Source organism: Agelaius tricolor, unplaced genomic scaffold (genome assembly GCF_023055355.1).
Source record: "Agelaius tricolor isolate 1412-34295 unplaced genomic scaffold, bAgeTri1.0.p SCAF_3, whole genome shotgun sequence".
NCBI lineage: Eukaryota > Metazoa > Chordata > Aves > Passeriformes > Icteridae > Agelaius > Agelaius tricolor.
In genome coordinates this window covers 61,142,414-61,169,139 of record NW_027269263.1, presented here as the reverse complement: position 1 = coordinate 61,169,139, position 26,726 = coordinate 61,142,414, and the positions used below count along the sequence as shown (strand labels likewise).

The following is a 26,726-nucleotide window of genomic DNA, read 5'->3' as shown; positions in this document are numbered from 1 at the left end:
TAAGTCTGGAAATGTGCCAGCTTCTCTTGGAGCTCCTGAGCATGAACCATATAGAATATCTGCATCGTCCCTCAAACACCATTCCTGTGAGGGAAGTGTTCTGTGCCCTTCTGTTCCTTCCTTCACCTCTCCCTCGTTCATGTAAGAAAAATAATGCAATGAGTACGACCTGACTCAGATGAAAGACATGCCTCTGGCTCGTTCATGCCTCTGTGGACTTGGAGTAAATTAGTTTATTTCCTAAGTAACTCATTTCGTTGGAAAAGGGTGAGTAACTTTGCAACATTTCTTGGGAACTCAAGGAAAGACTAGTTAATGCCTGCTTTTTCTTTCTCTTCAGCTTCTGTGTTACTTGCTGTAGACAATTCACATATGGTTATTTTTATTTTTTTCCCCGAAAAAAGCTTTATTTGTGAAAATATTTTTTTTCTGTAACTCAGTGAGTCAGAAAATGTGAGAAACATTTGGATGAAGAAAACAGTCACCATTGGAAAACTTAGCTAAAAAGGAGTATTGTGCAGAATAAATAAATGTTATCATGATGAATTCACGCCTGTTAGAATTGGTGATGAGTTGCTATGTCATCTAATCTATTTTAATTTGTGTACATTTGCAGTCATCTACAAGTCTGGACTGTCTTCTCACCTGTAGTGATATAAATCACAACTAGTGATTCTTGCAGAGCAGCATTAATTTACATCTTAATTATTTCAGTTTCAAGTATTGCACTGCTAATCGTAATTGTACACATTGTCCATCCCCAAGCAATTTCCTATTTGGAACTCGTATCAGCTAGGTCCAGAAGAACTGTCTGTATGATTCTATATGGTTTAGTTAAGAAATGCTTCCTGATTTGTAAAAATCTATGGATTCCTCCAAGTTGCAACATGGTCACACTCAGATATATTATTAAATGTTTGCAAGTACATAATCAGATGAGAACACAATACTCTCCATTAATGAAATATGATCCATAATGAATCTTGCATGGGAGTGCTAATAACTACCTTTAGGTTAAAGTGCTCAGATGTCACAGTATAACAAAATCTGTCTTAGATGTGTATCATTATGGCAAGTAATTAAAGGTTACTTAGCTGTTAAATGGTTACCTTGGAGGAATCCTTCAGTAACATGGCTTCAAGCATTCCTTCACAGTGAAATTAATTAAGAAAATTAAATATCAGCCTTGCAGTAATTATTATATGTGCAGAATATCAGGCGTATAAATGTATAATATTATTGGTCAGAAGACTTGAAGATGTATCCATTTGCTATTAAGCATAAAACAATTTTGGTTGTTCTTACATGTAGAATAAAGCTGATGCATGTTAAAAAGAACAGTGACAAGACTGATGAGGAGAAATGGAATGTCAAAATTATCACAGTGATGCTCCATGTACTGCATAAGTGCAAAGCTCAAGTCGCAGCATTCTGATTAGAGAAGTATTAAAATTCATTTGGTCTTTTTCACACCTCTGCTGCTACATGGAGTTAAAACCTGGTACCAAATGACTTGAGTTTTGCTAACAGCTCAGTGTGACTCATCAGGAGGATGCTTTCAGGGATTACTAACTTGCTGCCTTCTTCTGTATTTAATATAAACCACACCAGAAAAGTTGAGCAAGCAGCTTGATGTGGATATAAACATTTTTTGTCACCTCTTAAAGCAGAAATATGACATGGACCACATCAGTGACAGATTTTGACTTTAAAAAAATAATTTCTTAGTATTATGTAAACTGGCAGTGACAAATACAAATAAAGCAGTACATTCTGTTTTTTATTCTTTGTTTAAAGGGAAACAATCCTCTAGATAAATAGATCCTTCATCTGAGACCTTTTCATATGTAAGCAAGAGGATGTAAAGTTCAGATCTCTGCTGTCCTCCTGAAACACTGGCTTTGCTCCAGGCAATGACATTATTAACATACCTTAAGTTTACTCTTTAAATGTTTTGCTTAAGTATGTCTTCTGTTGAAACAGAAAAGAAATAAAAAAAGAAATATGTGTTGTGCTAAGGAGAACTTTACTCACAACAGCTCATAAAGTATTAGCAGCAGGAAAGGAAACATGAAGAATTTGTGATAGAAATGTGGGGATTTTTTCATGTTCTGATCTTTTTGGTTTTTTATGCCAGTGAGATAATTAACAGGCACCTTCTTATCGGTGATATGGAAAACTGCTGCACATTTTGGTGGAGGATGACAACAGTGTTAGGGGTTCTTCTCCAGTTCTCAGGCTTCTCCCCAGGGCAAGTTGTTTGGCCTTAATGGGTTTTGCTCTCTGCAATTCAGATTTCTTAAAAGTTGAAGCTTCAGTCATTGTCATGTGAAAATGGTCTTGTGTCCCTGGGCCAAAAAGAGTCCCCAGAGAAGGTAACTAGAGGTGGTGGAACTATTTGCCCTCCTGATAATCTTTAGATGCCCCTCTGCACGCTTATGGGCCAAGCCTACACTAAGTTATCATATGTAGGAGTGAATAGAAGGTCACACTCAGATTCTCATAGAATTGGTCAGTTCTCTGTGCTGTAGCTTCTCAGATAATACAGAATTTTACCTCTAAGGGACAGTAAAATATACTGATTGATTCAGCCTGGTTCCAAACTTGGAGACAGTTTTTGAAGGAGGATTAGAAAAAAAAACAGTGTCAGAGAGGAGGGGAATTAGAAAACAAACAGTGTAAGAGAGGAAGATTATCTTCCAGTGAGATCTTTTTCCCTGAAGTATGAGGGTGTTTTTTTTTTGTTGTTTTTTGGTTGTTTTGTTGGGTTTTTTTTAATTATGAACCAGTAAGTGTGTAATCAGAAAAACAAATGGCATTGATTACTTTTTCAAAGCCGTGACTCTGATCATTTCATCTATACTTCCAGCTTGTTTGAAATATGGAACCAGCATAAAACCTGAAAGCATTTGCCATTTGTATAAATCAAGATTACTCTGTGTAGCCAGTGTTTATTTACAAGCTTGCAAAGGGTTTCATAAGGGATATTTGTGCACCTACAATACAAACCATGTGTCAAACAGCAGAAAACTGCAGAGCAATAGCACTGGGTTTTTCCCCTTATTTAATCCAAGTTTCTTTTTTTTTGGCTAAGCATCAATGGTCATGAAGGTGATATATCAACAATAGTCATGGTGGCATATTTAATCTAATTATAGCTGGTTGATGTTCTTAACTTCATTTACTCTGAATAACAATTTATTTTATACTGTTTTAACAAACCTTTCTGTTTAAGCATTTCATCATCTGTTGTTATGAGAAACAGGGATCTCATTTCAGTATTTAAGTGTGGGAGTAATGAAAAGTAAGTCTTCATCAACTTACTGTTTCTGTACCAAGGGTCTTTGTCTGGAATACTTACTGAAGAACAAATCCCTTGAAGACTGTAGAGTATAGACCAGACCATTAACTTTGATTCCTAACTAAAAATCTGTGAAAGTTACACTGAATTTGGAATATGGAAAGATTTGGCATCATTTATCATAGAATGGTTTGGGTTGGAAGGGGTCTTAAATATCATCTGGTTCTAACTCCCAAGCCATGGCACCTTCCATTGGACCAAGTTACTCAGATTCCCATTCAACCTGGCCTGGAAAGGAAATTACTGCTATTTTACATAGAAAAAGGCCATATTATTCCAACAGGTATAATATAATAGTCAGTGATTCAGACTCAAGTACAAGATTTAGGTATTCTCTTGAAGACTGGTGAGGATAAATGGAAAATTAATGGGTAAAGTTGACTTTGTTTAACCTCAGTCAAGAAGGGAAACTAAAAAATGAGGGTTTGAACAATGAAGTGGAAGCTTTGATTGTGAAAGAGCTCTCTGCATGACTTCAGCCTTGTCCATAAGGAAACTTGTGAATGTCTCACGAATTCAGTATAAATCCCTGCACAGGCATTCTCATTTCAGTTAAAGTAGCATTTCAGATCTGGTCTTAGCTGCCTGAAAGTAGCTGAAAATAAGCTGCTCTTAAACTGAGCTCACTGTGGCACAGAGTGCATGTGTTTACTGGAATCTCATTACATTCAAACATAGGGATACAAGTCTGCAGATTAGTGCTTGCCCTGAAAAGGCTGTTTAGCCTTTCAAAGGATTTTGCAGGAAAGCAAGCTGGAATACAAGCCCTTTCTGCTTGTCATTTGTAGGTTTGTGGATTTAGCTTTTATTTCTTTGTGCAAATGCGTTTTCATACAGACAGTGAAAAGCCATGACCCTCTGTAAAAAGGATTACCTCGAAGGGAGATAGTAAGACTACAGTGTAAAGGATGGTTAATGCAGAAATGCTAAATCTTGCTGTACAAAGATTATAGCACAATAAATTTTTTAACTCAAGGTACTTTCCTGACATTATAAAAACAGTCACATATCAGAATCACAAAATAAAAGTCTTCAAGAGAGGGCTAAAAGAAAATAAAGGAAAATATCTGCTATTTTTTTTTGGTAAAAAGATGATACAGAATCCCTTAAAATGTGTTTTCTTTTAGCTGACATTGTAGCAAGTAGTTTAGATAACATTTAATGACTTCGATATTATTTTTACAATCAGTGTATTTCATGGGGTATTAAAGATAATAAATAAGGAAATACTTTAAAACAGATAATAGAAGAACATAAAGAAAGCTGAAGGTTTCAGTTGCTTACAAGAAGCCTGGCATCAATGACCCACTGCCACATGACCCATTTGAAGAAGAGGAATCAAATCCCAGTGCAGAATTATTTCTTTGGTGGAAAAGTTCCCAAAAAGAAGATGGGTGTTTTTTAAACTTATACCTAGAATTTTTTTCTTTTTTTGTTTGTCTGAGTAGTAAGCAGTATGGTCAGAAAAAAATCCCAAATTAACCCTTCTAAAACTTCCTGAAGAGATAAAAGCAATATACTTTGGGGCTAATTAGGATCTCAATTACTTCAAGACTTAAACTGGAGCAGTAGTTAAATAACTGTGGTGAGTTGCCCAAGCTTCCCTACCTTCTTTTTTCTCTTTTGGCACTGCTGCTTCTAAATCACTTGGTCTCCTACAGGCTCACAAGACTAAAGTAAGTTTCCAAAAAAAGGGTGTGATAAACTGCAACAGCAGCTGCAACTGCACCCAAAGTCTTTACCTAAAAATCAGAAATTATGTTGTAGTAGAAGCCAGTTTATTGAACAGAGGGAAAAAAAATGGTTGGATTTGAAGGTTTATGCTTAATGTAAGGAGGATTTTAAATGTAGTAGCTATCTGGTAAAAGGTGAGATGAGATCTAACAAAAAACATAAATAGCTACTACTCACATTGCATAGGTGAATGAATGAAACTGAATTTATTGCAATAGCTAAAATATCAGATTATTTCATTAAAAAGAGATTGCAATATTTTTTTCAAGATATTTCGGTGAACAATTTGAAACCATCAATATGAAAACTGCATATTTACTTCTAAAGTTGCTTTTAAAGCTGAATCTCTGATGCACTTTTATCACTGACTACTTTTTGTTTTCTGTAGAGCTAGCATTAGGCTTTATATGCTAATGTCAAATTAGAGCATTAATTACCTCTGCAGTTGTGTCCAGTAAGGTGCTTTTATATAAAGCAGTCTCAAGAGCTCATTCAGAAGGAAATTTGAGTGAATTATTTCAGTGTTTTTGGGGAGATTGCTCACATGTGTGAAGTAAAACTGATACTGACAATTTTCAGTGTTTAGATGCTTCAAAAGAACAGTTTAGTTTTGAGTTTTATAGGCTCTCCATTGGCAGCATCACAGGCAGGACACTGAACAGCAAAAGGAGAGGGATTTGGGGTTGCTTAAGGTGCCAGAGAACACAGGTCATGAAATGGAGGGAAAAAGACAGAAAGATGAATAGATGGCAGCAGGGAACTATGCTGAAGGATTGAAGATTGTTTCAGATTTTGCTCTTTCCTGATGCTAAGGCAATTTATTCCCTACAGATTTAGATTACAGCTTATTTTACAGAGTAGAAATCATTTTACCTGATTTAATTCACCTGAAACATACTCAGTTCATCCAGCCTTATCCTTAGGCAATGTAGAGAATTCTCCATCTTCAGAAATAGTTTATAATAGTTTATCCATCACATCTACCATAGCACCTGAGATGTTAATGAAATTAAAATAATAAAATAAAATGAGTCAGGCACTCAGAAGCAGTGCATTGCAGAAGATTTCCTGAATATTGATTTATATTTCTCTGAACTAGAAAGAATAAAATTATACATATTGAATCCAAGATGGGAAATCAGGAAGCAGTATGAAATTTCAGTTACAATTTAATTGTGCAATACTTGAGGCAAATTATTGTCCATCTTAAAACAATCCACACCAGCCACCTGAAGACAACATGGACTTAGGTATTCTGTAAAACTTAGGTTTTAAGGTTCACACTCTTGGCATGTAAATTTAAAAATAGAAGTCTTTGGAGTTCTTCCATAGACATTTTCACCAAAGACAGTTGATCAAATCCTCATGCTGAATATTGTATAAATAGCTGAGAACTAATGTGATGGTGAGGTAGATAGCAGTCTAAAGGTGGGAATGCAGCAGAAAGAAGAAAGCATATGGCCATTGTAAGAAAGCCTGGTCTGTTTTGCATCCTATTACTGTTCCTTCATTTTCTGTTTGCAACTTGCAGTTATTAATTTTCTACCAGTAATCTTTACTTTAGCTGCTCTGTAAGCGAGTATCCTCATCATAGTGCAATTTGGAATAAATGAGTTTTTAACTTCTTATATTGGTTAAGAAGATTAACTGTGCAGAATTTAAAACCTGTGACCAAAATTTGATGAGACGACTTAAAATGAATGACGTTTGAGATAGAAAGAGGCTTCTGAATACCAACAGACAAAATCCAGACAGCAGGAAAATAAGGTTAAAACATTCTATCTGAAGCCATTTCACAAAAAAAAAAAAGAGAGGAAATGTGTGACATATGGTATCGAGTGAGGCACTTGAAGTTGAGTCTAAAAATGTTTAAAAAGACAGCTGTTAGTTTGCATGATTAAAAAGGGGAAAGGAAGGATATTATGATACATCAAGAAGTAAGGAAGTTATGAAACCAGAGGTGGACTGGTTGGATGTTTGTTTGCTTTTCTTATCCAGTGGTTTCTAATGTTTTTATTAAATTTATCTTCAAATTCACCCTCCACCTCTATCTTCCGTTCTGTTTCTCCCAGTGACATCAGTGCTGGCTAGTAACACAAAAACTGGGTGGATCCTTGAACCCTGAAACCAAATCAAAGAACAGTTTAGGGAAAGAGATAATTACATATCAGGTCTTCTTCCCTACAATATGTTTCAATAGATTAGATTATTTTAATAAGCTTTGGAAGTGATGGTAACATTTAGAATAATATTGTCACATGAATCTCAACTGTCTGCATATGAGTGATAGAAGTCAGTGAAAAAAAACCCAAATTTGTCTCTATGAAATATTGTTGTATGCATTTTCTGATCTTTATTCTAAACTAAATAACTTATTTATTTTAAATATTTGTTTATATGATAGATTGGTTAATTAAGTTGCTTTAGAGCAGGAAATCTTTGAAAGGGATCTTTTGCTTCCGCTGCTACTTTTTGTAAAACTCCAGTGAATGGAAAGCAAGTGGCAATTTGCATATAGCAATTTGTCCATGCATGGGGGACCCAACAGAGATATTCCTTGGGAATCACAGGGAGACTGAAGGCTAACTGTGCACAAAAGCTGATGCACTCTCCCCATCACAAGTGATCCTTACCAATTTTACTTGGCACATTGTGCATAGCTTTGCATGTGCTGAGTAAGCTCCGTCGCCATTCGCTTGACTGGGATTTGAGGCAGGACTTTATACTTTTGTTTATGGCACTGGGCAAGGCTCAGGAACTAGAACATTAGCTTTTTGCTTTGGCATAGATTTCCTGGCTAAATTACCTAATTTCTCTCTGCCTCATTTCATAAGAACAGTCCAATCTGTTCAGACCAAAGGCTCATTTAGCCCAGGACCTTGGTTCTCACCGGGTCCCATAATGAGTGTCAGCGGAGGAGAATGAGCGGCGAGCAGGCAGCAGTGATATCGTCTCCCAGGCTCCAGCACTGCTTGTTCAGGGATTTCCTGAACCAGGGGTGGAATCTCTGTGTTTAATGCTTTTCAATGACTTGGTTTTGATAAATTAGTACTGGCATTTCTTGAGCTCGTATATCTTTTAAGTATCCACGGCATCTCAAGTCCTACAAATTGCAACATGGGAGGAACATCCCTTTATTTTATTTTAAACCTTTTGCCTGCCAGTTTCTCATTTGGAAAAAAAAAAAAAAAAACAAAACTGAGAATACTCTTCTTTTCTTCTTATTTCCTTCAATGGGTATGTTTTCTGAGTTAGAGGACTGTAACTTCATGCAGTATTGAAAAGGCAGGAGTGCCATGCTTTTAAAGAGGCATAAAGACACTGTTGGTTTTGTTCTTTATTTCATTCCTGAAAATTCTGTACAAGAAATTTGCTTTTTCTGACTGTTACCGGGCATTGACATAATTCATGAAAAAAGAAAAAAAAAATAACATGACTTTAGGCCTTGATCTATTAAATTTTGATCTATTAAATATGTACTGCACTAGTGTTTCTAGAATTGCTTTCTGTGAAAAGATACAGAAGGAAACCATGAACACAGCTTTGCATAAAGTGCACAAGTTGTTCTGGTCTATTTTAGCTGAATAGAAACACTGAAACATGAGAAGACAGTGCCCTGGACTAAATGGCTTTTGGGGAAGAAGATGCTTGGTTATTGATATGAGAATAAAATGCCAATCTTGTGATTTAACTTCTCTGCTACCGCTAACACCTCCTGAAACAGGAAGACAGCTGGGCTATTATATTTCAAATTCTATTTGTGTTAATTTTAATGCCTTCATACAAAAGGAGGGGAAAGGGGAAAGATGCACTTCATTCCCACATGTTTTCTGTGCATCTCTAAATGAACAGTGTGACCCCAGTGAGCCTTTTTGGCCTTGTGAGATTGTCTTACAAGGGATCTCCAGCACCTTCCAGTTTTTTGGTCACTTTTCCTACAAGACCATATCTTCTTCCCCTTCAAGGGACTTCCACTTCAGGAACCATTTATGGTTGACAAAGTTTCGAAAACTGTCTCCTATTTCTCAGGGGCCTGTAATCAGTGTTCAAATCTGAGGTAAACAAAGTTTTGTCTCTAAAGAGAAGATAAGCTCAGCAGAGTTCAGAAGGGGCCTCAAGCAGCACAAACACCTTCTCCTGTTGAAATGTTTAAATGTTTACATCCAAGGTGATAGAAAACTGAGCAGCATTATCTTGCAGATGGTCTGAGAAGACTTTATTTAATAAATACCAAGGCATGTGTTTTTTACCTACCAATTGGGTTCAAAATTTCCAGATCCAAGGCTAAGTTAAAGCAAGGAAAGTCTTGTTGTAAAACTAAGACAAGAAGCAACCCAATCATTCAAAATTATACCTATGTTGTGGATATGCAGAAAACATATGGATCATTCTGATAGTTGTTCTTCTTGATAATCTCCAAACTCCAAAGCTGAATTTGTTCTTTAATTCTGTTGTCTTTCACTGGGGTTGCACAAGCATTGCTGAGGAGAGAACCCAGATCATTGTCTAAAGGTGCCTTTGCTCATGAATAGCAAATTAAAAGGGTAATTTGGCACAGCAGGTGAGACGATTAATATTTCAGGTCTTATTATTTTTGTTTGTGGATATATGTGTTTGTGTGTAATTACACATTTCAAGGATGAAGAGCTAAATGCAGTTAAACATTTACCATTTATCTAAATAAATGCAAATTGAACTTGCATTGTAGAACAAATAATTTATAGGGATTAAGAACACATATGATTTTTCTCAGTATTTATTGCCATTACGTTAATGATGACAAAAAGCAGAAGGGTGGTGGTACATATGCAGGTTTAGGAATCATATATTCATCAGTTCAAACCTTTTAAATTGATGGAGAACAACTGTTTTAATTCATACTAATTTGGAAGGATTTTCCATGACCTCGAGTTAACATGTACACATGGCAAGGGATATGAGAAAGAGTCCTCTGGTGTTCACTAACTGGAAGGGAATCTTGCTGTGACTTCTCCATGCTGAAGCTCTGAGAACAGGGTCAGAGAAGATACCCATGGGGACCACAGCCCATCTGGGATGGCACCAGTCCGTGGTGTTTAGTGCTGTGGTGCTTAACCCCGTGCAGAGCACAGGTCCTGCATAACTCAGTTCATGACCATGACCACTCCTCACCGTGTCTGGGATATGGTGGGGAGGGGGTGAAAAATGAAGTAATCAGAGTGCCAGCTTTCTTTGTCAGGAAAAAACCAAAAAAGCAACCAGCCCAAAAAAACCCCAGTTCATGTCAGTGAATGTTTGTCAGTTTGTTTTAACCAACAAAATCAATCTGTATTATGCTGTGTTAAACCATACTAAACTATGCTGTACTACACAACACCATACTATATAATTGGCAGGATTTGGAGCCAAAGTTCTGTTAAATGAAAGGCTGCATTTCTTCTTCAAAAATACAAATACCAGTAATTGGTTTTCCTGGTTGGATGCTGATTAGCCCTGCTGACACAGTGCAGTCCTATTTATGAACATACATACATAGACATACCAGGCGAGTGTTTCAAATATTCTTGCCAGTGTCACTGACTCTCTCCCCTTCTGGGGACTTCTGGGTGCTAGAAAAGCAGGAAAGATAGTGAATAAAGAAGTGAATTTTAATGTACTTTTTTCAGTCACCCTGAATCAAAACCACTTAAATCCATCTGTTACTGTGTCAGTGAAGTTTTTGTTGCACTGGGAAAAGAATATCAAACATTCTTCACTTTTTTAATAAACCCCCCTCAACCAGTATGAGAAATGCATTGCTCTTAGACACAGAGCCATGAGGAATAATTGCAACTTGTCACAGAGAGAGGTTATAATTATGTCTACTGTTAGTTATGTCTCCATGTGCACAATAGAAGTTACCTTTTCAAATGCATTGTTCTCTAATGCAATACCAGTTATTAAAATTTGACGATATTATTACTTGCTAATGAAGAAAAATGAAATGAGGCTGCAGAAAGTCTGGGTGCTGTAACACTGAAAGCACGTGGAGGGAACAAAGAGGAAAGAGAAGTGCTTATTGCAGAGATTTCAGATCTAAGCTTTGCCTCAGGAAAAGCAAAATTGCCCAAAGGGTCAGAATTTCAGCTTCTGTATTTCAGACTTTGTTTATGTCTTTTAAAAAATCTGAATATGTGTCAAACACTGGTCTAGTTCTGGCACTTCATAGGCACCTCTGCATGAAATGCTGCAAATCAATTGCAGTATATTAGAGACAAAAACAAAGCTTAATAGTTGTTGCAGTGGTTGCTGTGATGTACTTTTCTGCCCCTTTGTTACTGGCACAAGTTCTCTGAAAGTATGCTCATAAGGTCTTATTTTAGGGAGAAAGAATTAATTGTATTCTTCTAGCCTTATTCCTTATTCTGTCACTCATTTACAGTCAGAGTTTTGAAGCCTTTAATTTAGGTCATGTGTTCATATTAGAGACTTCTTCCTGGGAATTAAAAGGCAGATAGGATAAAAAGCAGTGCAGACATATGCCTTCATTTTCAGGAGTGACTAACAGCTCCAAGTATCAGAATTTTAAATTGCCCAAGAAAGTATTTGCTGAAAATCAGAGCCCTTGAGCAAGTTTTAAATTGGGTGCCCAACTTGTGAGTGTGCAAAATCACTTGGGAAATAAGAAAATCTTGGCCATATGCTTATATGTTAACACCACTTGACTAAGTCCTTTCTGTATGTTGCTTCCCTAATTTGCAGTTGGTTTTGTGTTGTAAATAAGATATCCTTGACTCAGACCTGAAAGTTCCCCAGGAAAACTAAAGAACCTTCTCTTGTTAAACAGCACCCTAATTACAGAAGCAATTTTACAAACAATCCCCTGGGGGAAACATTTTTGTTCTCATCAGGAAGGCTCTTGAATAAAATAACACCTTTGCTAACTTCATTTATTTACAACAGGACACAAGACTGAGGCTGGGTTAGATTTATTGCCATTACATCACTGATGCTCAGTAATTCATAAAACATTGGGTCTAGGAGTCAGCACTGCTGTTATTTCCTCTGATACCTGACCTCACCACAGTCTAATAACATACAGGAAATCCAGAAGACAAAGGAGGAAAGAAGTGGTCTTGAATGCTAAAAATAACCATAGAAAACTTGTACAATCATGTAATAGAGTATGGCCCAATAATTTATTTAACATAATAGTAGAATCTGCTAAAGCAATTAGAATCTGTTCCAAATGTTTCTAATGGAAAATATGCTAGGGGTAAGAATAAGCTCACTTAAAGAATGGATACTTTTAGGTTATGTAGTTCAATTACGTGTACTGGTTTTAGGTTTGTATATCTTATTTCTTACATATGCAGACCACTTAACAACTTGACTAGAACAGACAGTCATTGTATGGTGGTTATATTTCCAGAGGTCATCCTATATGAGCCAGACAGTCATCTTAGGTGATGTATTACACTTGACAACCCAGAAAGTTGCAATACAAAGGCATTTTAATTCTCAGTGTCCTCTGAGAATTATTCAATATCCTTGATGGTATCTAGTGTCTGGTATGCCACTGGGATGACATTTTTGGTGTCTTTACTAATCAGTCAAGGTTAACATCTCATTCATGTTAACTGTGTGTTTGGTTTGTTTTGAGTTGTTTTCTTTTTTCTAATCACTCTATACTTGCAGGAATTTCTAAAGCAATACATAGTGTAATGACACTACAATGAAACTCATCTCTGCCCATTTATTTGCTGTAGAATTAGAACACATTATCCAAAATAGGCAGAAATTTAAAATTGGTGCAAATAGATAAATGACATCATCAGGGAAAGACAAAACCAAACCCAAAAAGCAGTTGCATGAAAGTCAGGTAAATCTGGTGAATTTAGTTTGTGAAATATTGCAAAAGCAAGTTCACAAACATACGTATCTTCTCTGAACAGCTGCTCGGTTTGACTGTGCCTGCCCTCCCTTTTATTTACATATGTTGCACAGTGATTTGAAAATGGCTATTATTCATATAAATACCAATATTAGTATGCAGACTGGTATGCTCAGGTGTGAACAAGTCTTCACCATTTGACATTGACACTTGGTTTCTCTCCCAATCGGAAGCAGAAGCACTTACTGATCATGAGCTAGGAATAATGAATAGATTGAACCAGCTGTTCCTCAACAGCCCAGTTGGCTGTTTTCCCTTTCATTAAATTCATTGGATTATAATTAGATAGATAGATGGATAGGTGATTAATAGAGAGATAGATAGATAGATAGATAGATAGATAGAAAGAAAACATTCCCCTTTTTGGAAAGGTGTATGGTAAATTAATAAATATTGATAGATTTAATTTCAGAAGAAAGCAGAGTAGTGTGGGGAGTTTGATAATTGACTGAAAGACACTTATTGAGAGGGTGAGTTGTCCAAATTCAGTCTAGCGAGTCAGGTTTTCAAAACTTGTTCTTCCCAGAATTGTCAATGGACAATTTTAAGCATCTAAGGCTTAAAAAGCAATAGGCATTTTAAGGCATCTTCTGAAGATGCTAGGAAAACTTTCCAGTAGAAGTGATGTATAGGGATAAAAGAAGAAACAGAAACCTGTTTTTCTTTCATTAACCTACAGAAATGAAGCATGGAGCTGGTCATCATCACAACAGCTCTTTTGTTTTAATTTCAAAAGTAAGATTTTCAGGCACCAAAATGACAGTGAATATCTACAAGTATAGATCAAAGAATATCTCTTGAGTCTGAAGAAGAGGACACAGATTAATGCAGGGACTTTGAGAGGTCTTGGAATGATCAGGGAACTGAGCAAACTGCCTGTGGGAGGCACGGAGAGCTGGGCAGATCTTCATAGCTCATGATCAGTTTTGCAGGTGAATACTCCTCAACAAAGTTCCTTCTCTGTGCCCTTTAGCACAGTACAGTACAGCCATCCCAGGAAGTTTCAGTTCCAGGTCCTACAGAAGCTGGAGTCTTTTCTTTGGGAACACCATTTCCCTAAAGATCTGTCACTGAGAGTGATTTCCCATAGGATTTTAAAGCTGATTTTCATAATTCAAATCCATTAAGCCTCAGGTTGGAAAAACAAAATGTAATAAAGGTGTTGCAGAGCCCAGTGTCCTCCAGATGTTGCAGGTAAAACCCTATAGCACATGGAGCCTTAAAACTAAAAGTCAGAAGCCCACTGTGTGCACTTCTTTTTGTTTTTTTTTTCTTTTTTCTTTTTTTTCTTCTAATAATTAATGATTTAAAGCAATTGCATTATTATTTCAATCACTTTTCACCTATTTCCCTAATGGTTACCACTTGCCTCAACATTTACATTTGTTTTAATATTTTTATTTTTTGCATAATTTCTCACATTATATTTATTTGCACTTGAACTTTTTTAAAAATAAAGCATTCCATGGGGATAAATTTAATAAAAGTTTCTCATTAAAAGTTCTGTAACAGCATGATTCCCAAACCTGAAACCAAAGTCCTCATATTTAACAGTTTTCATGACTCAATAGATTAAGTGTGAAGTAGGAAATATAATAACAATAACAACATAGCCATATCCTGCACAGTTGTTTCACTTAAAATTATTCTTGAAAAGTAACATAATTCATAAATAAATCAATTCTCACAGAGTGAAATTTGCTCAAAAGGCCCTCTGAAATAGCCTAGATATAGTTATTTAATGTGTGCACAGAAAGTTGTATGGGCAAGAGGTGAATCAAAAAATCACTGGTATTAATATTTTGGAAGGCAGGAGAAAAAAAGAAAAAAAAGGGGCAAAAAAAAACCCAAAGAGCAAAATCATCAAATTTCTGTTTTGTAAAAGTCTCTAAGATGTCTCTAATCAGCTGCCTCTGCAGTGTTCATTTCAGAAACATTCTTAGCTCAGACCTAACTTCATATGAAGGTTCCTCTGTGGTCAGTGATGAGATCTCACCCTTGGGAGCTGCAGTTCTGAGCTGCTCTGACTCCTCCTTCAGAGGGACCTGTAGCCTTCTGCTGTGACCAGGGCAGCAAATTCAGCCACCTCAACTAATCCTCTGTGTAGAGAGGAGAAATCCAAACCTTAACAAGTCTGAAAGTTTTTCCCTTGAGCGGGAAGTGGAGCTTTGCCTTTTGAACTTTCCAATACTGAACAATGCAGAGAACAAAATATTTCCATGCCAGCAACTTCTTACTCAGTTAAGAGACATTGCCACTGGCTTTAAAGTCCTTCATTGCACAATGGATGCATTGTTGTGCTCCAGGCACTCTGGAAATCATTTGGAGCTATTTTTTTCTGGGGTTTTGGGTCAGGGGTGTTACTTTTGGGGTTTGTCCTTTTTTGTCTTGATCAGTTTGTTTTATAAAATACTTCATCATAGCACAACAGAGTCTGTGTAAATAGCAAGGGGGATGTCAAAATCAAAAATTATCACAGCTATGACCAACTCTATCTTTTTAATTAAAGATTGTGATAGGCTCTTGGCACATTGCATGTTTCTGGACCATTCTTTATTCAGCAGCTTCTTGTAGAAATCAGTTAGCCCCTGAAAGATACCCTGGAGATGTGCTCCTTTCTATTTATGGTTTGGGGGTTGCAAGAGTAAGGATATGAGTTCATTCCATTGCACTAGGATGGCTGGGGAGCTTCACTGCTGTCATTCCATGCCTAATAATTTACACCAGTACTGACTCCATAGTAGCTGTACACAGTCCATCAACAAAGTCTCTTCAGATCATTTACTTTCCCTGTGTCTATTCATTATTGACCAGCAGTGGTTTTTCTGCATTAGGCTCTGCAGTTCTGGGCTGATTTCTGTAATAATTGTCAGAAAAGTTACAGGAAAAAAATCCCCCTGAAATTCAACAGTCAGTGCTGTCCAGACTTTGGATGGTAGGTTAGTGCTTCCTCACTGGCCACATGTTCACCTCCATGGCAGTAGTACTAAACTGGAAAATAAAATCTATATTTACCAATAACAGCTAATTTAAGTTTTCCAGACAGTACTGGATGGGCTAGGTACAGGCAGACATACAAAGAAAAAGTTTAAGAGGTTATCATGCTAGGTATAAATATAATATATATATATATATATATATATAATTTTTTTAATATATATATATGTGTGTGTGTGTGTGTATAAAAAGGTGTAGATTTGTTATGCTTATGTATATATAGCATATATATACATAACCATATATATATATATATATATATATAGCATATATATACATAACCATATATATATAGAGCATATATATATATATATATATATATATATATAATGTGTTATTTGCTTGCTGGCTGACTGAAGCTATTCAATAACAAGATGTGAAATGTCTAGTCAGAGGCAAGGTCTTGTCACCACTCAGTGTCATGATCTGACATATTGTTTCAGTATTTCAGCTGTTTGGAAGTGAGTCTCTGGAGCCTGGAAGTGGCAGATCATTGGGAATCACAACAATTTTTTCCTTCACTTCCAGGACTGAACTGTAGCTCTTTTTGGTTAAATCTTGCCATCTATCATACTGTCTGCTACAGGAAAACATATGTTTTAAGGAGCCAGAAGCATTATCTCCTTCCATGCAAGGCATTTACTAGGTGAAACAATTCATGTCATCTCATGAGCCAGCAGTCAGTTGCTGTCTTTATGGGTTTGTGGAATTTCAAGACCTAAACAATCTCATTTTCGGTGGTTTTACTATGTATTTTAAAGAAGCATCAATGAGATATAAACTTAGTGTTTAATAACCCATAAAACATGCCACAGCAAAGTTTTAACTACAAGGATCTGTAAAAGAGGTTTGAAGGACATTGCGATATCCTTTTGGGATGCCAATGCAACTAATGAAAGGGTCTAGACAATAAATTGGGCTAATTGCTGAGTTACAAAGGCCTTTCTTTGAATTTTCTTTTCTTTCTTCTTTTTGCATTTCTTAAAACTTTTTCTCCCACCTGGCAATCTTGCTTTGTCATGAATTCCTGTCCTTCATTCTGTAATAGCCCTCATAAAACTTTGCAGCATTGAGCATTTGTTTAATACAGAGGGGGTTTTGCTGTCTATGGCTCAGGCATTTGCTGACTCACTGCAGTACCATTCTTTGTATTCAATTAACTGCAAAACCCAAGAAGCAGCAAAATTACTAACTGATCAGAATTCTTCTGAAATCAGTGTGCATTCATTCCATCTGACAGCTCTTGTCTGTACTGTATAAAAGAGGGCCACACTCACATAGTCCAAAGACCCCCTAAATCTCTGAGCAGAGCCTTGTTCTTTGCCATCTCCAGGCAGACTGATGAAATTTGGGTGGAAATGTGACCAGTGTGATCAAGTACCTATCACAAATCAGACAAGTGACTAGTGTGATCAAATAGCTATCACAAGTCATATTGCTTCCTAGGCTTTTAAAATGGCAGGTGGCGTGTAGAAAAGAGTTTATTCCTCTGTTGCCTGTATGTTCTGTTGGTTTGTAGATAGAGGTGGATTGATTTCAGCACCCAAAATGCTGTTAGGGCAAGTTGCCCTGTTTGTGACACTTCCTACAGACTTCCTACAGCATGTTTTCAGACCTGCCTGGGGTCTCAGACTAACCATAATACATTTATTTGGCACTTAACAGCGATGTATTTATTGTCATTATTACTCACCCATAAATTTGGAAACTTACAGTACATGTCTGCTCATTGCTTTTTAACTGAAATGTGAAAACACTGTGGGATTTCCCTTTCAGGCCTCTTATTTCAAATGTTTTATTCCACAAACACTAAGAGAAGGGTAGATCATCTCTGATTTAGGTTGACCTGGGTCTCCACTTGTTCTTGCCTTCTGCACACCAATATCAGTAGAGTTACAGTGACATAAACCAGAAGAATACAGTCAAAAATCAGATCCTTCCTACACCAAATCACTTTCCACATCTGTTTCCTATTTGTCTTATAATGACACATGTGATTATTTTGGGAATATATTCTGCTTTAACTGTCATGCCACTGACTCTGTAGCCTTATCAGATATTAATTGGTATTCAGGTTGAGCAATTACCATCTACTAAGGAGAAATGCCAAGAAAATGTAGATTGATAATAACATTTTTCAATAATAGCTTGTAGCATTAGTGCCATCTTCTATTATTGCAGTTGAGGTTTAGCATTCTCATCAATTTACTACTTTTATTTATTGTGCAAAATCTAGATATGGACCCTACAGTAGAATTCCAGAAATGCTTTTCTGTTTGATTATTTATTCATCTCTGGTTAGAAGGAGCAAAGCCAGAAGACTGGAGAGAAGGAAGGAATGTGTCTGGATTATTAAGAACCAGAAAGAAAGACAACAGGAGAGAGAGAAATGTTAATATTGTGTCAGATATTACAGATACAGGATGACTGTATAAACATAATCAGGCAGGCTACATGTACAAGAACGTGCCTTGGGAGATTTTCTGGGAACAAACTTCACTCAGCTGTGTCCAACCTTTTTTATCTTACAGTGCAGTAAGCCATAGATGGCTATCCCCCTAACAGTTCATTCTCCCTTCATCTTTTTCTTCAGTGAGTGGAAGGAAGTGTGAAATCCATCTCACGTTCTTTTGAAAATACGTAATAAATACACACAGATACATGCTTGTGTGATGTAATTGAACAAGCCTGTAATAAAATCTGTAGCCTGTGGCTTTACAGAATCATGGATTTGAAATAACACAGTTTGGAAGTGTGTTTGGTCACTAGCCTGGCCTATGCCTGGGTTCAGTATGGATGATCAATACAGGGAAGGCAGGGAGCCAGGGAGGATGCTGCTTCCAAGGTGGAGGTTGATCTCTTCTCTTTGGGGCTCCTTGACTTAATTAGGTGTCTGCAAATTAACCACAGTGCAAGTGGGAAATGGAAATCCCAGGTTTTGCTGAGGTCTTCACAAGTCTTTTGTGAATATTGAAGACTTCTGTGCACAACGCATCTATTCTTCTGGTTTTATCCTCAGTGCAAAATGTAAGATAAACCTACTATTCAAATTGATTGGCAGACTTGGTCCCCCTGTTAAAATTAATTAAATGTACTGAAAAGCCCATTGCTTTGGATTTATTTACCTCATTTGAATTGGTGTTGACTGAGGCCCTTTTTAATCTTGGTTTATATTCCCCTATGATTTGCCCTCAGCCTGTATATTTTAAAAGTGTCATCTTAAGGTGTCAAGTAGTAGTAGTAGTAGTAGTAGTAGTAGTAGTAGTAGTAGTAGTAGTAGTAGTAGTAATAATAATAATAATAATAATAATACCTTTCCTGATGTAATTGAAATTGAATTTGAGGATATACTCAGGCTAGGAAAAGCAGAATGTTATGTACTAATCTACAGTGGTGGCGCATTTGAGAAAATACTAGTCAGTAAAAAATAGATTTTATCTTTTTTTTAGATAAAAGTTTCAAATTCCTGCTTCTTCAGTTACTGTTACTCAGATGTATTCTCATTGAAAGCAAAAATAATTCAAAAAACACATGAAAATTAATATGAAAATTAATTATATGTGAAGTGCAACAGAAGAGACACAAGCTGTTTATGTGTATTTTTGCCTTTGACCAGCATTCAGCACATACTGATTAGGAGATGGGCACTTTTACCAGGTCCTCACCCAGTGCAATTTGACTTCCCTGAAGCCACAAACTCCACTAGGATTCACATACATGTCACTCTTCTTGAACACAGTTCAAATTAATTCTTAGTTTTCTTTAATGAAATAATGTTGCTTTTACCTTCTTTTTTATTTTTTAATTTTTTTTTTTTTTTTTTTATTTCACAGGACAACATTTTTAGAATGGAAGAGTCACATTTTGAAAATGGGCGGGGGAAAAGCCCTTATGATCCCAAACTGCTGACAGCTTCACTTTTAGTAGGTAGGTGCCACATAACAAGTTCAATGAGATGTGCATTCACTGTTAATAATTTGCCAGTTTTCTGCTTTTTTTTTTTCTCCTTGCAGGACCTAAAATAGGCATTTGTTTTATGCAATTTATTTCCAGGTTAAAGCAATTCTGGTTTACTTTTAATACAGCTGACCCAAATGTCCTGAGGTGTAAACCAAAATTCAGGTGTCACAAGAGCTGCCTTATACCCCAGTGGTACCTTGACTCTGCTGAGTGTTTTTCCTTCTCACGTCTTGGTGGAGGCATTTTAATCACCCAGTTCACAGGCTGGCCACACGGGTGGTCACACAAGCACAGCTGAGAGCTAAGTGAGAGCAGGAATAAATAATTCCTTACATCAGTTTTTCTGCCAAGGAATGTCTGTCACCCAACTTTACCTTGCATGGACGCTGGAGATCAATGAGCAGCCCCTGGTCTAGGCCCGAAGGTGATGTTTCAGCTAAAGAGATTCTGCTGACAGTAAATAAAGTTAAATTCCTGGCCAGATCAAAAAGAAATAAATTGTTTCTGAATTGGCAATACTTCATTTCACGGAATATGTAAATACGGAGCAACTGGACTGTGTCAATCTAATTGAATGAATGCAATTGATTTGATTTATCTAATTGATTTAACTTATCTAATTAAATTAAATATGTTCATTGTTATTACTTCACCTTCACAAAAAAAGGCAAAAGGATGTTTTATGAGACTAAATTAGGATGAAACAGATTCTTCTTTCCCTACACCTCTGCCTAGGTGTAGCCACCTTATCTTTAACATCTTTACATGTAATTTTCTGGCACTTTATTACAACTTTAAATCCAACAATAGTTTGAGAAAATTGGAGATTCTCATTTCTCAGAAGTCTTCAGGAAATGACACATAATGAGATACATTGGTTTATTCAGACCTTTGTCCATATTGTTACCCTTGGGCCTTGCTTACTGTCTGCCCTTATTCTATTTACTTTGCATTTAAAAATTAAGCTATTCAAAATAGACGGCAACAAAAATTTAGTCCTAAGTGTGCCTCATTTCCTGATCTTAAAAGCCCATAATGATCCCAGGTGATGAGCTAACCTGGGGACACATGCTTTTTAACAGGAAAAACAGGAAAAACATCCACATCTTGCTCCAACTTGTACCCTGTACAAACAGAAACAAAAAAGTGTGTGTAAAAGGCCAGTGTATAAATTGGTGCCTGGAGCAACTTGAATTTGTGACAGAGCTACTCTCAAGTGAATAGCTTTACTATTTACTTTAATATACAACAAAGAAGAGAATGATGACAAGCCAGTATTACATGGTATAACCGGTATGCAACTGCACAAAGTCAACAGCATCTAGCTTTTCACATTCCTTTTTTTTTTCTTTTTCACTCAGTCCGTCACAAATATGATTATCTTACTTCCCTTGGCTCAGATTTCATGTCTTTAATACATCTTTGCTTTCTTGAGCCCCCTTCCCGTCACTATAATTTTCACTCCCATGTATATTTTCTTCTAATAAAGAATAGACTGAGCATGATCATTTGTTTTCAATCAGGCCTCAGTTAAAGCCACTGGGTGTAATAACACAATAGAAAATGGTGCAAATTGAGCATTCAAAGCCAATGAAAAATTTCTGCTTCAGTCACACAAAACTCAAGGTGAAGCTGAAATTAGCATTCCTGCATCCTGAACACAAGCAGCCTTCTTTCTCTGTCTCCTTATATTTGCCTCACAGCCACACTGCATTACTGGTTATGATGTTGCATTTACTGCAACCCTTTTCTGCAGAGTGTGTATTGGAGAGGGTGTATGCCAAATTCACCGCTGGTTCTTTGCCTAAAAATAACTCCTCTTTGCCAAAAAACACCTTGTTTTTATGGTAAATTGATGACCTAAGGCAAAATGATTTCCACCCCCAAAACAGTTGAGAAACAGGGGATGAACTGGCCAAGCAATGACTGGAGATGGAGAGGTTTGGTCCAGCTGCTGTCCAAAGCGTGGAATCACAGGAGGGAAGCAGTGAGTGAGGCCATGAAGGCCAGGGGAGCCTCTCAAACACAAAGATGTCACAACAGGGACATGGATACACTGCTGCTTCTCTTCTCCTGGGCTGAGCTGTAACTCAGCTACTCCTGGCCCTTCACGTGACAGAATATTTGTCCTCTTTAGTGAACATGGTTTATCTAAGATTTAAGAGGGCAGCTCTGTAAAAGAATTCCCCAGCATTCATTAAAATGCAATGGTATAATTAGTAATTGAAAGTAACTATCAGGAAAGTAAAAAAAAAGGCTGAGAAGAATAATTTAGATGGTTACTGAGAGGAAGGAAGCATTATCTCTCTTCTTCATCAGAAACACTAAACAGATATTTTGCAAAGTGTGGAAGGACAATGTTTTTGCCACCATAACTAGAAACTAAATTTTAGGTAAGTGAAATGCAGGAATTTGGGCAAAACATGAATGTTAATTTGCAAAAAAAGTAACTTCAGGTCTTAAATAGGCATTAGTACCCAGGAGGCCTATTCTGTATTTCACCTGAAACAAGCTCTTACCAGTGTAAAGAGGATCTTCAGTTTTCCCTCTCTCCTAAAAAAATCAATATTATTTGAAAAAAAAAAAAAGCCACACTAAAGCAAAATGAAAATAAACAGTTCATCATTATTAAATTGTTCCAATATTTTTCCAGTATACATTCCTTGTTCCATCCACCTGCAAACATTTTTCATTATTTTTTTAACAGTTGTTCATTAAAGTTGGTTATTGCTACCCTACTCTAAAGTAAATGCCAGCTGGGAACATGATACAAGTGGTTCCTAGTAATGTAAGACACTGTGCAGCCATTCCCATCTATGTGCTGCTAACTAAACACTCTCCATTTGAGTGGGCTAATGCATGAAATGTAGAGACCAAGAAATCCCTGGGCACCACTCAGGAGTATTCCAGTGCGGGAGGCAAATGAGAAGCAGCATGGTTTCCAAGGAATATAATCACAGGAGAAAATATCACTGAATGTGTTAGACAAAAGGAATTGTATTGGGACAGTTGGAAAAAAACCAAAACAAACCCTTCAGAGAAGGAGGCAGCATTGTCCCTACTGTTTGTTTAGGGAAATGACCATTTGGGATTTTCAAAAGCTTTGGTTATCCAGAATTCTCAAAGCTTTTTATGCTCCTGTGTCTCACTGATTTTTTTTCTTTTCTTTTAAAATTCACAATTCCTTTTAGATTTTAACAATTATTTAATCTTTCATTTTTAAAAATCAGTTTAGGTGCCATAATGCTCCCAAATATTTAATTATGTGATCTGAATGACAGTGGCATTTCAGTAGTTAGGAACTTCAGTACTCTATTTCTTAGAAATTAGCTAGTAAGTACATATGAGCTTCAAGATTTTAAAATGACTGTACTTTCTAGGAAGTTTTAGTTACTGACCTCAAAAGAAGTGAAGTCAAACCACCTCTATGTCTGAAAATCTTAAATTTAGTGAATAAACCTTTTAACCAAGGATAGATTTCATTTGTGAACCCTTTTACCATTGAGAGCAATTGTGACATTCAGGGCTTGGTTTTGCCTATATTCCTCATTCATTCAACTTCCTTACTACTTTGAAAATAAAGTTTACAGTTTTTTACTCTCCACAAATTATTTTCTTTCAGAATGCAATCTTACTTAAAAGCTGAATAGAAACAATTTATCAAATAGATGCACTTTGCATAGTTTTCAACATCTTTGTATCTCATGACCTTGGGGGGTTACTCAGAGTTCTGTGCTGTTTATGTAAAGGGTTCCTCCCCTCCAAAAATCAGCATTACTATGGACTTTAATTGTTGCCTCTTTATTCAGTAAAGTCAATATATGTATCTCTGTTTGCATTTTTTGTGTCAGCATGCTGCTCCTTTACAATAAGTGGTTTTGGTCCAAAACATATTTTTTACCAATGCAAACAACTGAAGGCCATCCTTTAGTTCTGGACAATGGTTCCTTTGTGCTGCTGGGCTTGAAATACAAATTGACTAATTTTTCCTTTTTCTTTTTTTTTTCTCCTTCATTCTTTCCCCTTGATAAATGTTTACCAGTTTTCAAACTATTAATTTACACTTTCTTCTTAAACTTTATAAAACTTCTTTTTAAACTGCTAACAGTAGAAGTAACACAGTGAAGACTATCTGTGACATTAAAGAATCATTTTCCAGACTAGCAATGAGTAAATTTCAGTCCAAAAGAAAGTATGCACAGGGAAATAAAGATGAATGTACATCTATCTAGACAGGAGGCAGAATCCTCATATAGCTTTTGCATAGCACTAACTCAAAGGATGTGCACATCTGGGACATGACTTGAGGCTCACCCTGAATTTTGCAAAAATTATCTAAAGCCTTACAAAAATAAATGGTATTCCTTGGTATTTCTGTCTGGAAGAAGTCAAAATCCCCTTTTTGCATGACTACAGCAGATCAGTTCAAACTGCAGGCAGTGGTTTAGGTATACTGAAACTTGGAGGGGCTGTAGTAGGGATGATAGAAAGGTCAGACAGTTTTCTACAGACCCTTCCTCATTTGAAACATGCTGAAGCCAGTTATTGGCAAAACTTTTATCTTGTCACCATTGAAGAAAAAGTATCAGCCACAAGAGCTTTGTAGTGTCCTCTTGGGTTGAGCTGAGTCCAGCCTGGAAAATATGTTCATTTCCAGTGGTTTTTATATATCAAGTTAGAAACTGAGGTGTCAAAACAACCTTACAATTCTAAGTATTTCAAATATATAATTTTCATTAGTTTTCAAATTGCATTTGGTTAAATTTTAGCAATATAGTATTAGATATAGATTTTTTTTTCTTGACTGATTGACCTTTAGATCTGTTGATAACTAAGAAGAAAAATAGCCCTTGTTGGTTTTTCCTTTCCTCTTTGATTTCTATTGATTTATCAGAACTCACTAGGGATTGAAAGACAAGAAAATGAAGATAAGGTTAAAGAAAGGTTAAGCATAGCATCAAAGCCCTTTTCACAGGCAAAAAGGTTTTATGATCTTTAAAATCTCAGCTGCATACTCTGTACATAATAATAACTATAATTAAGTGATTGTCTCCCCTTCAAAAAAAGTTGAAAATGACACAGAAGAATGGTAAATCGTTAATTAATGATATGCTGCTCTGTTTCCCTTCTGATTACACCTCCTGCTGGGCATGACTGGTCTGTTTGCTTCTAATCTCTGCTGTGAATTCATTCAATTCCACGCCTTTCCGCTATCATGTTTTCACTCTTCCTGACTTTCACAGCTACCATATGGTTACAGAGCCACTCTAGGTTCAGTTGGTGATTTCATGGTATCAGTGTTCAGGGGAAAAGATGACAGGGATATCCAGTAGGCATGCTTGGATCTGGTTGTCCTGCCATGGAAATACCTAAAATTGCCATGAAAATGATAAGCTTGTTCCTAAAAGGGTGTTTTAAAATGAGGATATGGTAGAGTTCATCATGACCATGAAAAATGTATTACCTTAGCTAAAAGAAAGTTATTTTATCCTCAAACTTGTCTTTTTCACAAGGGACCCGTGTAATATGGGTAGTTTGAAAGTAGTAGCTGGAAGGAATAATGCTTTTCAATTCCATTTTAACAGGATAAGGTAGGTTATCTCATTTCACATACAGATGTAGAACACAGTCCTAAAAATGCATTTTTAGCATTTTTGATTCAGAGTGATTTCATGGACAAGCTGTAAATTAATGTCAGAAAGATATGTGTTGTACTTTGATCCCTGGTTCTTTTCTGTGGCTCTTGTTACAATGTCATTATTATTATTACACCCTCTTCCAGCTGGCAGGTATTTAACTTGACCTGCTCCTTAGAATTTAGACTGTCTCTCTCTCTCTCTCGCCACCCCCTCTGTCTCCTCTGTGGCACTTCTAGCTGGCTGAGGAGGGACACACTGGGATGAGTTTCATCTCCAGCTAGGCTGTGTGTGTGCCATTTATGGGCTGAAGTATCACAGGTCAATTTTCAGTTCAGTTGTTCACTGTGAAATGCATGGGGGTCAAGGTAGCAGGGAATGACCTCATTTATTTTCTCCCTCAGCTGTTGCCCTTCGCCAGTACCAGTTACAAAGGTGGGCAAAGGAGAAAGGCATGTTCTGTCTTTCCTGTAAAATATACTGTTTTCTGATGATCTGCTCAGAAAAAAAGAGTAAAAGCAAACCATAATAAAATGGCAACAACAACAACAATAACAAAAAAAAAAAAAAAAAAAAAAACAAACACCAAAAGCAACAAATCCCAAAACTAAAACCCAAAACAAAACAAAAAAAGCCCCTTAAACGAACCAAAGTAAAAACCACATAGTTTTTATAGGAAAAATTGAAGGGCCTTTTGCACTTTCTGAAGCAAAAGTGACTGAGCTGGACTCTTCAGTTCCCAGAGTCACATAAACCCAGTAGGTTGGAAGGTCTCCAAACCAAACTCCTGTTCTAAACAGGGCAATTTCACACTTAGGTGGGTTTTCTGAGGCTGCATACTCCTGCCTGCCAGGGTAGGTGCACTGGCTGTCACTGTTCCAGCCTAAGAATTCAGACACATTTTTGCAAAGCACACCAGCAGTCTGCAGATACAGCTCATTTGCAAGAGGTTACAATTAAGCTCTGCAGTGAGAAATTGGGTCTAATCTCTATTTTCAATGACAATACGTTGCATATGGCTTGTTGTTTTGTAATTTACTCATTATCCCTATTAGTGAAATATGAACATATGACAGCTTTCTCTGACTTGCCATGACTGGAAAATTGGGGAATATTGCTTACAATT

The 26,726-nt window shown here is 36.6% G+C and overlaps 1 protein-coding gene across 2 annotated transcripts in view; it reads left to right on the top strand.

Moving 5' to 3' along the window:
- The window catches only part of SEMA3A (semaphorin 3A), a 165,409-nt gene that overhangs the window by 78,118 nt on the left and 60,565 nt on the right, over nucleotides 1-26,726 (top strand). For both annotated transcript variants that reach the window (XM_071424035.1, XM_071424036.1), the window contains one exon: nucleotides 19,838-19,931. In XM_071424035.1, the coding sequence (XP_071280136.1) occupies nucleotides 19,838-19,931 (94 nt within the window). The remainder of the gene's footprint in view (nucleotides 1-19,837; nucleotides 19,932-26,726) is intronic.